Below are 16,280 nucleotides of genomic sequence, written 5' to 3' on the forward strand. Positions count from 1 at the left end.
TTTTTGCGTCTGCACTACGTGTTTTCTCTTCCAGCACTTATTTTTCTGACCAGGAGGATGGTGTTCACGCCGGCTGTACGCTCTGCTGTCTTAATATGTCATGACTGAGGTTGATACAGGTTTTGAAATCAGCATGGAATGACGCCTAGGTTTTAGCAGCCTCACCTAAACCCGGTCCTGTTCCCACAAACGGAAACGAGCCCGCCTTTGGAATTCGGTTGAGCAGCCAGGGTTAACGTGCTCGAACTTTATCACTGAAGGGAGGTAGATAGATGTCACACGGACGTATTGGACTTGTAAATTTTAAAGCTTATGAAAAGGACTCTCTTATGAAAAGAACTTCCTGTGGGCGTACGTGGACCACAGGAATTTCATGGATCGATAAAAGGTCGGGCTATAAAGCATATATCTCTGTTAGGTTCTGTTATAACACCGTGAACTGTTTGTAGTACACGTCCATAACTACGCATTCGTGCACCGAGCGATTTAAAACCGCGGCCGTTCTTATCGCGGGCATCACTGCGCAAGCTTGCATGGCCAGAAAATGCAATGGTTCCGAATCTCCTGGGCAGCTTCAACAAAGAAGTTGTGCCTTCAGTATAAAAATAGTGCAGCCGGGGCACACACTCTGGGAAAAGAGACGTAAATTTCGGGAGGAAAGCTAGCTAAGGTACAGTCGTCCACTGTGGCAGTGCTTCAAATTCACTTATCGTGTCTTCCTGCTTTGGTGTAATGAAGCTAATTAATTTATTCCGTAATTCTGCATTTCTTCCAAGTGTAAGGGGGCACTTAAGTCCCCCCAATCGCTTGAATTATTTTTTCCTGGAACTTCAGATATTCCACACCAAGGTCGAACCTGATGTGCCGGATAAGCCTGTGGACGACTGTGAATGAGTTTACTAAAGCTGCGGTGGAAAGTAAGGCAAAGAAAAAAAGTACCACACAGTCAGACGCACGAGACACGTAGGGGCACTATAATACACTTGTTTGCCTGCATTGTGTGAGCGATTTTGCTCATTTTAGCTTGTAGTTAGAGCCACAGAGTAAAAATTAGTGTCCGTAGTCATTGCGCCGTGATGCACACGAATGAAATAAATACATCGCGCCCAGCGCAGTATCTACATAAAATGTCATAGCGCATTTTATTGCTTATTTTACATACCACTGAATTTGCACTGTGTTCTTTTTCTTTCTCATGAAGATATTACATCATCACTTAGCGCAAGGTGGTAGCACAGCACACACCAATACGAAGAAGTTACATTCTGCTGCTCGTATTTGTCTGCAGTCAAAACTCAAGGGCAGAGTTTTATATAATTATAGCTCTATGCAGTCTAGGATAAGAAAAAACCACAGAAAAAACCAATGGGAGGCATTGGAAAAAACGCAGTGCCAAATATTACGCCACCCGGCGTAACCGAAACTGTTTATTAAATATACGTCTGACACCCTTTCCCACAATTAAAGATACGTCCGCCGCAACCCGAAAATGAAATTGGAGCTGCATTATACAGTAAAAAATTAGCTACGACCAGCAGAACCGAGAACTAGTTCTAGAAATTAGTATCAGATTTTTTTCATATGAATGGTAGCATCCACTTTTCTAGGTTTCGTCCGACATAATTTCTAACCTAGATATTAAAGTTACGCGCGACGGAACTTTTACCTATGTTTTGAGTTACGTTAGACTACTCCGTGCGTGAGAACATCGTAACCTGAAATTGAAAACGCTATTAAGACGGTGCGAACTGCGGTAAATTAGTGTGCGCCCCGTCTATCGATGCAGCTTGAGTCAACGTTTATGGCTTGAGTAGGCACCGTGGCACGGCACCGCCTCCTAGCCACGCTTTACTTTTACTGTTCTCTGGGCACCCCAATCCAGGTGATAATGAAAGCCTAGCGTTTTCCTGGTTTTCCCACGCGACAACTTTCACGGAGTTGCCCTCGCCATAGTCGACGCTCCGGATATGGCGAGCGCTCCCAAACGAAAGTCGCGCAAAAAGTACTTGCACGAAAACAGTGAGTTCACTGTGCCCAAGTCGACTTGGTATGCGCGCTCGAAGAAGCAGCGGCTGCAGCACGCCCTGGAAACTGCGCCAACTGACGATTCGGGGCCATCTACCGTTGCCGCAAGCGATGTGGCACGATCGGCCACTTCCCGGGATGATCTCTCCGCACGGCTGGACGATGCATCTGAAGATTCCACAAATCGTGCCTTTGACGACACGATGCAAAATTTTCGTGATGACGGCGAGGATCCGCACTGCGACGATCTCGACGGTCAGGGACTGGAACATGGTCATCTGGACTACGAGAGCCTCGACGGCGAGAATCCGCACTGCGACGACCTCGACGATCAGGGACTGGAACACGGTCATTCGGACTACGAGAGCCCCGACGGCGAGAATCCCCACTGCGACGATGTCGACGATCAGGGATTTGAACTCGGTGAACCGGACTACGAGAGCCCCGACGGCGAGGATCCGCACTGCTACGATCTCGACGATCAGGGACTCGAACACGGTCATTCGGACTACAAGAGCCCCGACGGCGAGAATCCGCACTGCGACGATGTCGACGATCAGGGATTAGAACACGGTGATCCGGACTACGAGAGCCTCGACGACGAGGATCTTGACGATGCAGATTGGCACTTCAGCAGCGGTACCGCCGGCGCCTCACTACCACCTCTAACCGAGGAAGAAATCCTTTCATCGTCGTTCTCTAAGCTAAGCACTGAAAAGCTGCCTAACCTTGGCACTTCAAAAGCAGGTGCTGCCGCTATGGCCATGTCTTTCGCGATTGCGCACGGCTTAACGTGGTCGGCATTGGGTGACCTGGCAAAACTAGTCAACAGTATTGCAGGAATGGAGGTGTTACCACGGAGCGAATATATGTTCCGAAAGCTGTGGTCAGCACAAAAGGAGGATGTAGTTCGCTACTGGTATCGCTGTGAGCAGTGTGGAGACGTGCTGAAAGTTGAGAACGGTGATGGACTCTGCGAAGTTTGTGACAGAAAAGTTTCGGTGGCCAGTGCCCGTAACAAATCAAACTTTTTCATCACTTTGAACGTGCGAAAGCAGCTGAGTACATTGGTGCAAAACACCAAGGACAGCCTCGCAGAAGGCCTTGCATTGCGAAGTGAACAATGCGGCGATGAAGTCACAGACATTGTAAGTGGTGCAGCATTCCGTGAGTTGAGGGAAAATGAAAAATTAGGTGTGGATGATCTCACCCTTACTATCAACACTGATGGAAGCCCTGTCTTCAAGTCCTCAAAAACATCCATGTGGCCCCTACAGTTCACTCTAAATGAACTCCCACCGAGTGTGCGATTTAAACATCCCGTGCTGGCTGGACTTTGGTTTGGGCCCGGACACCCCGAAATGCAAACCTTTCTGTCAAGGTTCACGGACGAAATCTCAGCCATGACACCGATTGTGTGGGAGCACGAAGGTTCTGTGCACTGTTCTAGAGTGTTCGTACTGTGTTGTGCTGTGGATGCACCGGCACGGGCAGCTGTAATGAATATGATTCTTCACAACGGTTGCCACGGCTGCCCTCGGTGCTTCACGTCGACTACCCGCAGTGGAGGTAATTGGTTTGCCAGCATTCATTACTTAGTTCCAAGTGTGGTATTGTCGTGGCACTCAAATTTATCACAATGTTGTGTAAATTTCATTGCAGGTTAACTACAGACCTGCATTGCTGAATCTTATTTCACTCTAAAGGGGTAACCACACGCAGCTACGGCGATGAGCAATGCAAAAAACACACAACTCAGTGGGTACAGCCAACACCAATCGGTACAGCAAACAAGCAGTGTTGGCAAGTGGTGAGCTAGAAAATTATGCAAAGGGCACTGGGGGTGACGACAGCGACGTTTAGCCTGCCAGAAGCAGCCCACAAATGAGCAACAGTGACAGAGAGCATTAGCAGAACTGTGTTAATTCTTTTCACTTGGTGCTGTCGCCCACACTGCCTGTGTGCTGTACCTATTGAGTTACATTTTTCAGGTGCTCGTCGCTGTCGCTTCATGTGGTTACCCTTTAAAGGTGCTCCGCTACACCGTTTGAGAAAGCTAAAAAGGAAATGGGGTTAGACAGAATACTGTTGCAGTAACCTTTGCTTGCAGAAATTTTGTTCAGATATGAAGTAGGGCCAGAGTATTTAAATAATAAAGCCGTTTTTTTATTTCCCATTTAGATTTTGCGTGGCGCTACCTTTTTGTTTTACTGTGGTGAATTGCCATGAAAACAGCTGACAGTAATACTCAATGCTAAAAGGCCACTAAACTCAGTGCAGCATGGAATGTGACTGTGCCAGGAGAAGTTTTTTTTTTTTTTTTTTTTAAATTTGCTAAGTGTGAGTTCTCTAAACCTTCAATTAGGGAGCGCAAGTCGTTGTAACACTACAGTCTCCATTTTCGCTATTGAAATTGGTCCTGCTCTACTGAAAAACACAACTTAGGAGGGGTAGCTGAACTGCCACATTGCATTGGCAGGCATGTTTGCATAAGCAAAGTAATGTGGCTAGTTGGAATGTGTTTAATATGAGGAGCACAATGAAGCTACAAATACGAGCACAAGTCAGGGTGAGTAAATCACTCGTACAGAGGGCTTCTCTCATTTTTACTTCAGCTTACATTTGTTGTTTGGTTGCATTCTTCACTACAAATGCTATTGCAAAATCAACTGGTACATGCAGGGCCGTAGCCCGAATATTCTTTTCGCAGGGGCTTACGAGTTATTGGAAAATTGGAATAGCGGAGTTTTGCCGAAGAAACTCCAAGCCTAGCTTACACCCTGCGTGGAAAAAAATTTCAAAGGGGGTTCAAAACCCCCCTCTGGCTGCGTCCCAAGCTATACTATAGATCTGACATTAGCAGAGCAGCCCCTGAGAGCAGGTGAATTTTGCTACTTTCCAGAAGTGTAAAAAGGGGTCTTTTATACAGGTATGTGTTTTCAGCAGCTACTGTTGCTGGGAACTATACACTCCCAGTACATGCTTGTTCACTTTTCCCCACTTTCTCCTGTTGCCTATATGCCATGCGTTTTTGCAAGTAGCTATCAACACTGAAATGCAATTTGAAATGTGTCAAGCAAATTATTCTCACTTCCAGGCAGCTTGCGCTACACCAGCCAACAAACAGAACCTAGAACACATCTTGGAGTTGTGCGCGACATGCACATGGCCTTTGTTCAAGATGAAAGGTTCAACGGCTTCAATGGACCATCAGCCTTGATGAATCTGCGAGGTGAGTGCTGTACCGGGTGTTTTGTGAAATTGTCTACTGTATGGAGCTTCCTGCAGACTTGGCTGGATCACATTTAAAAATGTTTAGCCTCATTAGTTAATTCCTTTAGTCGATTACTCCACCAATAAATCCGTAATGTTCACTGATTGAACATCATCTAAAAAGAAACCAAAGGTACATGCTAGAGTGCAATTGCATTTTTACTGTCCTGTCATCGACATGGGGTGATTAAATCATTCCAGACGTTTAAAAAAATATTCATATACGAAGGCAAATAATTTTACTCCCAATTTCCAGTAGCACTGTGCATCTAGATGCAACTACACTTTTAAGACTTTTGCGTGGCACATCTGTGGGGCAAAAGCATATCACCATCTTCAAAACTTGGCCCATTTCTGGGTGCAAGGAGTGTAGTGATCCCTGTTATTGCTGTGGATCTGTATAATTTTTGACTGCTTTTTGTGCTGAAAAGCTAGTGTCTGCAAATGTGCATTTCCACATTTTCCTTATGTTGTAATCTTGCGGTGGTATGGACAAAGAAATATTGTCCACCTTTTTCCCCCTTCTTTGCTTGCATAACAAGCTAAGAATTTTCCATGAACATGTTTCAAATATTTGGCCTTAAATTTATTCTAGGGATGGAAGGCAAATTACTTAGGGACAATGAAGCAACATATATTGTTGTTTTATTTGAACAAACTAGCCTTTTTAAACTCACTCAAGTACATTCAGGCTTCTAAAGACATTCTCACCATAAAGGGATTTTAATTATTGACCAACTTTCAAATCTCCAATTACATCATGTCAGCAGTGATGTCTGCGACGTACGAATAGTAGTCTGATCAGTGATCAATGAGTAATCAGAGCATTGAAAGGATGCTGATGTCGAGTAGTCAAAATCATATTTGTGGCTGCATTCCGCAGTTTTTCTCATGTACTTCATTATTTTACTAATGAGTGCACGTTTACCCTGTTTACTGGGAAAACAGAGAACGTTGAGTCACTTACAGCCACTGGCCCAACTATTGTAATGATGTTACACTGACTTGCGATGCGTTTTTATTCTATCCCAGCTTTCAAAATTGTGATTTTCACCCATTTCATGGTTGCCATCGTCTTTTTTTTTGTTCACTGAAGGGATGTACAGGTTAATCGTGCCAACATTTCGCCGATTTAGTCTTGTGGACTCGCCAAGGAGTTGTTGTAGTCGATAGCATATCAACAGGGAAAATAGTAGGAGGGAAATGGCATTTTTGATTGCATTTTTCTTGTTGATAAATAATATCGGAAAAATCAAATCAGTCAAAAGATAAAATTGTTGAGCTGTTAGTGCCCTTTTAAAGTAATTTTTTCAAGTTAGTATAGGTATAACTGGTTAAGGGTTTTTTTTGTCAGGGCCTACCCAGGCCACTGAGAAATGCAGACAGCAGACTAAGAAGAGCGTAGACTTCTTGATAATTAAATGAATGCAAGCCTTCTTGTGTCTGGGCTGTTTCCCCTTCTCTCCATGTTGCAAAATGAGGTGCCAATAAATTACTAATAAAAATCACTTCTCATTTCCCATTTCTGTATGAAGTAAACTGCAAGCCCACTTAAAGGGTCCATGAAGAGAAAATACAACTTTGTTTAACTTTAAGGCGCTAGGCTTCAGTACCTCACTCAGCTCCATTCCAGCCACGAAAGACGTTTTTTAACCGATAAAAATGCAAGAAATACTTAAGAACTTTCAAATTTCGCGCCACAGTGACGTGTATTCGGCGTGAGTGACGTCATATGGGCCAGCACTAAAAACATAATTTTCAGTGGGTTAGGTGCACGTTAGCATTCGAGTGATTCGATCAAACGGAACTGACGGCCCCACTACAATCGTCCAGTCACGTGTCCTGGCGATTGATTAGTTCGGCCGCCGTCAATCGCCCAAACAAGATTCTGTGACGTCATAGAAAAGTTGCTGGAAACCGGCTAGCGAGTCGCCACAGCTCCACACGTTTTCTTTAATATCTCCGTTATTTTTTGGAAGTTTGCGATGAAATCGGTATCATTTTTATCAGGACAAAGCAGCCTTTCTAATAAACCAAACTTGTATTTTGTCTTCATGGCTCCTTTAATGGCACCTTGCTAAACATTCATTTGTTTCTTCTCTGGTATTTAGTATTGATCTATTTCTTGGAGGGAACAAGTTGCCTTCGCAAACAGTTGGGTCACACTTCTTGACTCCAATGTTTTGTTCCTATGCTTGACATTTTATAGGTTTCAATTTGGTCCATGGTGTAAGTGTCGACTACATGCACTGTGTGCTGCAAGGAGTGTGCAAGCAAGTGACGGAACTGATGTTCTACAACCCGATGAAGGGGAACCCCACTAGCATACCAGCATACTACATTGGTATGTACCATGCATGGGTTCAACATATGGTAGCATGAAGTGCAATCTGCATAGGCAGAAAAAATATTCGAATGCTATTTATAGGCACCGGACACTGCCGCAATTGCAGCGCCGCCTCTTTGGGTCAGTGGAGGTCGCGACCAGCCGTTCAGTGCATGTGAAAACACGCACGCTGCGTTCGGTTCTGCACTCTGTGGCGGACGTTTTTTAAAAAAACATTGTGATAATGGCAAGCTGCAGTGTCCGAAAGGATCAAAATGCTGCAGGAAAGAATTCGTGGCAGCGCCCCATCTGCTGCGTGAAGGACCGCCAAAATCATGAAGGGCAGCCCGGGTTTCCCGGGCAGCCGTAGGAGAATGAGCGTCACAAGAAATGGCTTTCTGCAGTACGAAAAACTAAAACATTTGCTTTCAGTGGTTCATACATATCGCAGACTGCAGTATTTGTGAATCGCATGCAGTAGTATTCACAGAACACAAGGTATTACGGCTTCCGCCACTATTGTTTTTTCAGCAGTAACCCTTTTTTTAGCGACATTCACGGCACCGAATGGAGGCCAGAAGGCGGCACAGGAATATGCTCACAGCAATTCCCGGGTGGTGCTAAATCAATGTCAACAAGCGTCCCGTCTACTGCCTTACTTGGTTCCCGAAATAGCACAGTGTTCGGCCACGCATTCCAAGCGAGAGCGTGGCAAGATATCAAACGCGTTATTTGACTCCTTTAATGCGTTCGGGTACTCTGAAAGTTCAGATTATTTTTTTAAGCAGAGGAGGGAGAGGAGGAGGAAATACTTTTATGGGGAATACGTAATGGCCGGAACAAATTGAATCACATTTACTGCTAAGACGACTAACATTACTCTAAGAAAGAAGCCGAAACTAAACGGAATCTTCGTAAGACAACACGCAGCTCTGCTGTATCAGCAGGTTGCACACTGGGTGAAACTGGATTAACTTTGTGTCATCAGCTAATAACGTTTAGAATGCGTTGTTAATCACTGACAACACCAACCGAGCTGGAGAAGGGCCACAGAAAAAGTAACAGTAGTGTGGGTGCGCCAAAACAGCTACAACACAAACACGCCCCTGTCGTGAAGCGCCTTTGTATACGCTGGAGCCGTGGTACACGAAAACCTGGAAAGAAGCGCTGTAGATACGCTTCCCTTGCTGAAAATGTCAGTTCGCTACGATGTCTCTCTCGTCAATTTCTTTCACGGCGTACTTGCGCCTGGCAACGTACAATGTCTGCCTCTTCTCGCGCACGTGAGGCCGAAACTAGTAGTCTAGCCCTGTAATTGTGCAGAAACCGCACAGAAGCACTTGAGGTGTGGGGAAACTATTTGCCAGAACAGTTTTCGAGCACGAGACACCTTTCAAAAACAGTCGCAGAATCGCAAAAACAAACAACCGAGAGGTGTCGAACATATGAACGCGCACCCGCCGTCTGGCTCCCACTGACCCTAAGTTTGCTCAAGATTCCGAGGGGTGGCGCTGGGTGCACTTATTCGTCACGCCCTGTGAGCAGTGACTGGTCCCTATAAACAGATTTGTTCCCAGCTTTACATTAGTAGCATCAAACATTTAATCTATGGCAATACATGTATTGTGACTTCTGTTCTTTTTTTTTTTTTCATAACAAGCACGAAGCCTAGCCAGTTGTTTTAAGCGGTGTATTGGAACGAAATTTATTCATAGTTTTGATGCACTCATTGGTCAGGATTTTATAAGAAGCAGTTATAATGTCAATGAAAGCGATTACAAATAGTACTTATCTCAACTTTTCAATGCAGGTGACCCGCCAACCTTGAAGAAAGTCAATCAGCGATTGCTCAGCATTCACCCTCCTCATTGTGTGACAAGGCTACCCCGACCGATCGGTGTGCGCATTCAGTGGAAGGCAACGGAATGGAGGAATTGGCTCCTGTACTACGCACTTCCTTGCCTTGATGGTGTGCTTCCACTGGAGTATTGGCGCCACCTGTCGAAGTTGTCGGAAGCAGTGCACATTCTTCTTCAGGAAGCTATCAGCCCAGGAGAAATTGACCGTGCAGGTAATTGCTCGCTGAACACTGTGATGCTTTTACATAACAAAATTTGCACTGTGTTAAATTTTTAAAAATTCACATCCAGGCTTTGTTAGCTGAGACAAGATCCCCCTTATTGTCCTGGGCATTTTATAAAAACACTTACCATTCATGGTTGTCAATACTGCCCCAGCAGTGGCAGCTAAGGTTACGATGCTGTTTTTGTGAACACAAGCATGAGTTCAATTTTTAGCCAAAGCAGCTTTTCTGTTTCTGATGAAGGGGAAATGTAATCATGACCTACTTCCTCTTAGCGAGAGACTCAATCACACCTCAATTGATGAGCAGTACCATGACCCTACTATGCATAAGAGAATGTGGTGGTTGTGCAGAGAGCAGAGTACAGTCGCATGCCATTGATTACCTTCAAGGAGGGGTATTGCGATTCTTCTTTTCATGGGGGGTCGTGATGTGTTGTGAAAAGAATCGGTAATTGGAATTATGTTCTCTCAAAAACAGAGATTTATTATCTGTCTTATGTTTATGAAAAGAAGTTTCAGTGCATCTGCACATGCATGTACAGTTGCCGTCACACGTAATTGGAGCATGGGAGCTGTGGCCAAACCGCATAGGAGTACAATGTAGCTGCACCGGCAGCAAACGAATGGACGACACACGCATGCGTGCCTGCCGACACCGATAGCCCCTCTATACTTCTCAACCCACTTCTTTTAACGTGGCTTCCAGCGTTGTTCGCAGCGTACTGGTCTCGGCAATGACGCGTTGTTAGCAAACCGATGTAAAAATATTAGAAAAGAAAAATTGTCACTTGCGACTGCGACACTTTTCCAGCAGCTTGCGTGGGCTGAAAGTGTGTGAGCGACGCTGCCAAATACCGCCTCTGCTATCAGTGCCATTGCTGGGACCAGTATGCTGCGGACAACGCTGGAAGCCATGTTAAAATAAGTGGGTTGAGAAGTTTAGATGAGCTATCGGCGTCGGCAGCCACGCATGCGTGTTGTCGTCCATTCGTTTGCCGCCGGTGTAGCTACACGGCGCTCCTATGCAGTTCGGCCACAGCTCCCATGCTCCAATTACTTTTGACGGTACCTGTACACTCACTAGCTGTCATTGTATTCTGGGTTGTTACCAAACTTTTTGAAGGAGATACGAGCTTGGAGTTCGAAATTTTTGGCCAATTTCTTGAATAAAAAATGAAAACAGTAACAATGAAAACCCTTAGTGCAGCAATGAAAATTTCCACTATGGTGGTGTCGACAGAGGCAGCATAGATTTTGGCAACTGATGGTTCAACTCCCCATCAGCAGCTGCCACTTAGGCATGTAGAGTAAACCCATCTTCAAGGGGGTTTACTGCCAATTTCTATGTCGGTTGAGCTTGGTCAGCCACAGAAGTACAGGAACAAGGCAGGTGCGCAGAGGCCTAAAATGCCAGCTGAAGCCCGAATGCTTTCATCTTTAATCCACTTAGGCAGACAAAGGTGTCTCCAGGATTTTTTTTTTCTTTTAACCGCATAATGTCCTTTTCAAGTGCTGTCATTTTGACTGGTGTGCCTATAAGAAGTTATCTTAGTGAAATATTAAGCGCACCAATTTAGTGCTTACTCTTTATGACTGATTTCAGATGTTTTTATAAATATGTGCTGGCATTAATGTTGTTTGATGCAGATGTGACATGCTACCCACTAGCATCCATTTTTTTCGTGTGGGTGAATTGCAACTCCCATGGTTCTTGTAACATTGTTCCCTGGTTGTTATGCTTTATCAATTTCAGAGTGCCTCCTGTTTGCCTTTGTGGAGCGGTGCGCACCACCATTGTTCGAGCCCACGGCAGCGACATTCAACGTGCATTCCCTGCTGCATCTTGGTGACAGCGTCCGGGACCTGGGACCATTGTGGGCCAATTCCTGTTTCACGTTTGAAGGTGGAAACGGCAAACTTGTAAAGTCCATTACAGCAGCGAATGGACTACCTCACCAGGTTGTGGAGCGTGTTGTAATGGAGCAGTGCCTGGATAGCTGCTTAGCAGTTGGATGCATGCTTACCGAAGATGAGAAGAGCATTTGCAAGGAGTTCTTGGAACATGCACAAGTTTCCAGTGCAGTTCAGGAGGGTGATGCCACGTTGCTTGGGCGCAACAAGCATGCCATTCTTAGCACCCCTGAAAGGGATGCTTTGAATGAGCTTGGCTATGAGAAGGTTGAGTGTTACGACAAACTGATAGTTAAGCATCAAATCTATCACAGCACCCTGTATAAGAGGCCCACAAAGAGTGACACCACGTTTGTGGAAACGTGCAAAGGCTGCTTTAGGATAGAAAAAATAGTGCTGGCATCACGCTGCGGATGCAGCAAGTGCTTTTTGCTGTGCCGAGAGGTTTTATTTTTGGATTCTTCTTCATTTCCTCGGCACATAAAACCATGTTTTTTGTCTGGAAGCGATGTTCCTACAGTTCTCGAACCAAGTGACATTATCAGGAGCTGCATTTACATTGAGTTCAATCAAGAAAAGAAGGCATTTTTATGCCTGATGCCAAACATGATTGAACGGGACTGATGAAACCCATTCTGTTGCCATTCACACTCACCCGCCGCGGTAGCTCAGTGGCTAAGGCGTTCTGCTGCTGAGCACGAGTACACATGTTCGGTTCCTGGCCACAGCGGCCGCTTTTCTGATGGAGGCAAAAAGCAAAAACGCCCGTGTGTTCGAGATTTCAACGCACGTAACAGATCCCCAGGTGGTCAAAATTAATCCGGAGCCCTCCACCACAGCACGCCTCATCGCCTGAGTTGCGTCGGTGCGTTAAACCCTACAATCAATCAATCAAATGCCATTCACACTTGTATTTCAGCATTGTGATCTGAAACCTAACAAAGTCATGTAACAAGAAAGGGCCATAACAAGTAACCCTCATGGGGGTAAAGGCTTGTAACTTTGTAACCTCAACGTCAACAACTGCCTTTTTAAAGCAAAGCTTTCTACCTCTACCAGCCAACGGTTCTTTCATGGTGTGCAAGACGACAAACTCCCAACACGGCGAAGACAGTGGCGAAGGGAGAAGGGGGGGGGGGGGGGGGAGGGGGGCAAAGGTTTCACTCACGGAGCACACTGTAGATGGCGCGGTGAATTCACCCACCCAGCGTTCCCTGTGTAGAGGAGCCTCCTCATGAGCACGTCGGTGAGACGGCTATGTCGTCTGCTTTAGCGATGGTTGTTTTGGGGTTGTTTTGGATCATCTTCGTGTCTATTGCACGCTTCCCTCACATGGCTTGATTAACTTGTTTGAAAGCACCTCCTGAGTAACCGAGACCCAATGGAATTAAGTGGTCGTATGGCAAAGGTACGTTAAGGATTGGTTTAGCAGGGTGGGAAAACAAAATGTAGAGACTACATGCAGACATCTGGGCTCTAAAGAAACGCCAACTTTTGCTCACTGCTTGCCACGAATAAGTCTTCGTTTTCTAAATCGGTGAATACCAATTCGGTTGTGTTTTAAGTGGTATTACAAAATGCAAAAGGAGCAAGTAGTTCTGATAAATATTGATCATAAAAGTTCCCTCAGCTTTCTTGCAATTCTCAAACTTACTAAACTAACTAGTTTAAATCTGTGTAAATGGGAATCGCTAAGCTCACATGCCGAATTGTTTGGTGTCTGCACTTTTGTCCTGTGTTGCAGCCCTTAGGTAGCACATCAGGATGGCTAGGTTCCGCTGTCTCATTTTTGGAAAGACGCTCCTCTCTGTTTTCTGTCGACGCACGGCCGGGCTACAGCGGCGGCATCTGCTGCTCTAGCCCGGCCGGGGCTAACGCTGCTGGTGCGTTTGGGACCCCCCCCCCGCGAAGTCCAGGTAATGGCTGGCAGAATCTCTGATTTCACTGTGTGTAGAGTTATGTTTGTGAATTCAAGTGAAGTCGCATGACCAATTGTTGTGGGTGCCGTTTAAAGCTTTGCTTTCCAACCACCTTGACAACGTGGATTGGACCCATTTTTTATTCTTAAAGCCAGCTCTCTTTGTCATAACCTTTAGTGAATGGTTTATATGTATGCATTTTTGTATATCTGTATATGTGTGTACAAATATGTGTATGTGTATATCTATGTGTGTATGTGTATATGTATATATGCTGTGTCTCTATTGTCTATGGTGGCGTAGTGAAAGTTGGTAAGCCGATCCATCATTACTTTCACACGTATGTTGTATTTTGTTGTATGGCTTTTTGGTTCAATGCTTGAACTTATTGGCATCCATGGTTTCTTCTTGTTATTTTCATTCCACTCTTGTAAAATCCCGAACAGGGCTGATATGAAGGAATGAATAAATGAATGAATGCAAAACTTGTTTTAAAATGCTTTGGGGAATTCTTATCGCGAGGTATTTGGTTTTGGATGGATGCTGACAAACATCTTACAAGTCGAATAGCAACAGAAATGTACTTAACACCCCGAATGTGTTGGGCTATTAGTTACATTAGCCACTAGTTCGGAATTAGAAAATTATGCTAACATTGAAAAATTAGCGTAATGGCTGCCCAGTTGAGTTGTCAATATTGAATAAGGTATCTAAGTCTTTTTTTATATGTAACCGTCAACCAGGCATATAACAAACGGCGATTACGAGAGGATTTGCAGTTACCGTAAAGTTACGAAGAACGCCCACCCAAATCACCCTAAGAAATCGGCGCAGGTGGGCTTGACGACAACGCCCCAGAACGACCATTCAGCGTGCTAAAATGTGCGAATTTGGCGAATAACGAGGCCCGCATGCGATTAAAGTAAAAACTAGGATCTGCCCTAGGACAACTGTGCAAGGCGTGCGTGTGCGCTGTTGTCTCAGCGCAGATCCTATTTTTTACTTCAATCGCATGCTGGGCCTCGTCATTCGCCAAATTTAAACATTTAAGCACGCTGAATGGTCGTTCTGGGGCGTTGTCGTGAAGTCCACCTGCGCCGATTTCTTAGAGTGATTAGAGCTATCTAGTGAAAAAAAAATACGGGATGGGCGAACTTTCGGGTGAGGTACGAAAACTACAAAAAAGTAGCCGCACCGCCAACCAAAACTGCGGAGATATCAAGTAGAAAAGCCGGAAAGTTTGTGTCTATTTTGTTCGAAATCGAGACATCGGCGGTGTTCGCTAACGCGGGACGGTTTCGCGAAGGGAGCACCCCGGGCTTTCGAAAGCGTCGAAGCTAGTTCAATCTTTGGGATCTTGAATATTTCACCCCTAACGGGGGTGGGCGATGTGTCGGAGGAGGCCGTTCTCTCGGAACTTCACGGTAGGCGAATTACACTTTCCACTCGCACGAAGCTATTCCTAGTAATTCTACCGTTCCGCGCACGCTAAGCAATTGCGACTTATCAGCAAGACATTCGCCGCTAACACCCGAGGGATCCCGGAGCATCAGTGGCGTTCGCGGCGCTTAACGTTGGCTTGAGACAACGTCGAGCGTCGCAACAGAAGTAGTGCACTAGCGCGCGGCCTTCCCGCGTGTCCAGCCTTGCAGTGGCGCTCCAGCGCCCATTGGACCCCGTTCCAGCGAGGATTCTTGCTATCCGGCGCGCCCGCGTGGGAGCCCTGCCCCCAGCGTGTCCTTCCCGCGTTGCTCCCGGCGTGATCGGCGTGTTCCGGCGTTTTCCATTCCCTCCGGCGTGTTCCAGCGTTTTTTTCAACGCCGGAAAACGCGGGGTTTTCCGATAGGGATACAACCCTTGGAACTGTATCCCCTTCAAAGGTGATGAGCGCCGTGGTCGAGGTGCCCAGCATCCTTGCGTGAAATATTCTGGTGTTTGTCGTCCTTACTCTTAGGGAGCTCATTCTTCTGTTGTAGTTCCAGGCTCGAAGCCATATGGGCCACGCCTTTCACTACGTTCGCTGTGAAGGCGACATATGCGGTGACCTCGTGCCTGCTGCCGTTTAGTTGTAGAGCATCGATGTTTCTGAATTCCTTGGCTGCCTCTTGGTCGGAGGTGCTTACAATTATGTTCGAGCCAAATTTGGGTTTCACGATGGTATTCTTCACATTTTTGTTTCCGTTTGGGCAAGCTTGTTCTACGGCCCTTGTAAGCTGCTGCGCCGAGTAATTCTTGACTTGTAGTCCTTTCTTGGGTCTGATAATGTCTTGTACACAAGCACCGTAACATTTCTGGAATCCAACTCATTTTTCACGGATGCACAACATGGTTTCCGAAAGGGATTTTCGTGTGAAACACAATTATTGTCTTTTACACACCAGCTTCACCGCATTCTTGACAGTCGCTCCAAAGCAAACTGTATTTTCTTGGATTTTGCAAAAGCCTTTGAGAAAGTGTCCCATAATCTCCTGCTCCTGAAACTAAGCAAACTTTACCTTGATCGTGGTGTGTTCAAATGGTTTCGGAACACTTTTTGTGTGGCCGTACACAGTTTGTTGCAGCCAACTAGTATAATTCCCCAGAATGTCCTGTTCATTCGGGTGTACCCCAAGGTTCAGTCCTGGGCCCCCTCTTATTTTTAATTTACATCAATGACCTCACTGATTGCGTTTCATCAAACATACAGCTGTTCGCTGATGATTGTGTGATATTTCGTGAAATTAACGACACAAGTGATGTTA

At 45.6% G+C, this 16,280-nt stretch overlaps 1 protein-coding gene across 1 annotated transcript; it reads left to right on the plus strand.

Moving 5' to 3' along the window:
- Positions 1-807: 807 nt before the first annotated feature.
- LOC144154323 (uncharacterized) lies at positions 808-15,385 on the plus strand. The gene is made up of 5 exons (XM_077685839.1): positions 808-3,594; positions 5,123-5,257; positions 7,508-7,642; positions 9,435-9,695; positions 11,463-15,385. Exons 1-5 carry the CDS (start codon positions 1,968-1,970, stop codon positions 12,242-12,244), a joined length of 2,940 nt encoding a protein of 979 aa, XP_077541965.1. The 5' UTR covers positions 808-1,967; the 3' UTR covers positions 12,245-15,385.
- The last annotated feature ends 895 nt before the right edge of the window (positions 15,386-16,280 follow it).

The sequence above is a fragment of the Haemaphysalis longicornis genome, unplaced genomic scaffold (genome assembly GCF_048455015.1).
Source record: "Haemaphysalis longicornis isolate Haplotype H1 unplaced genomic scaffold, Haemaphysalis longicornis Haplotype H1 scaffold_1, whole genome shotgun sequence".
Taxonomy (NCBI): Eukaryota; Metazoa; Arthropoda; class Arachnida; order Ixodida; family Ixodidae; genus Haemaphysalis; species Haemaphysalis longicornis.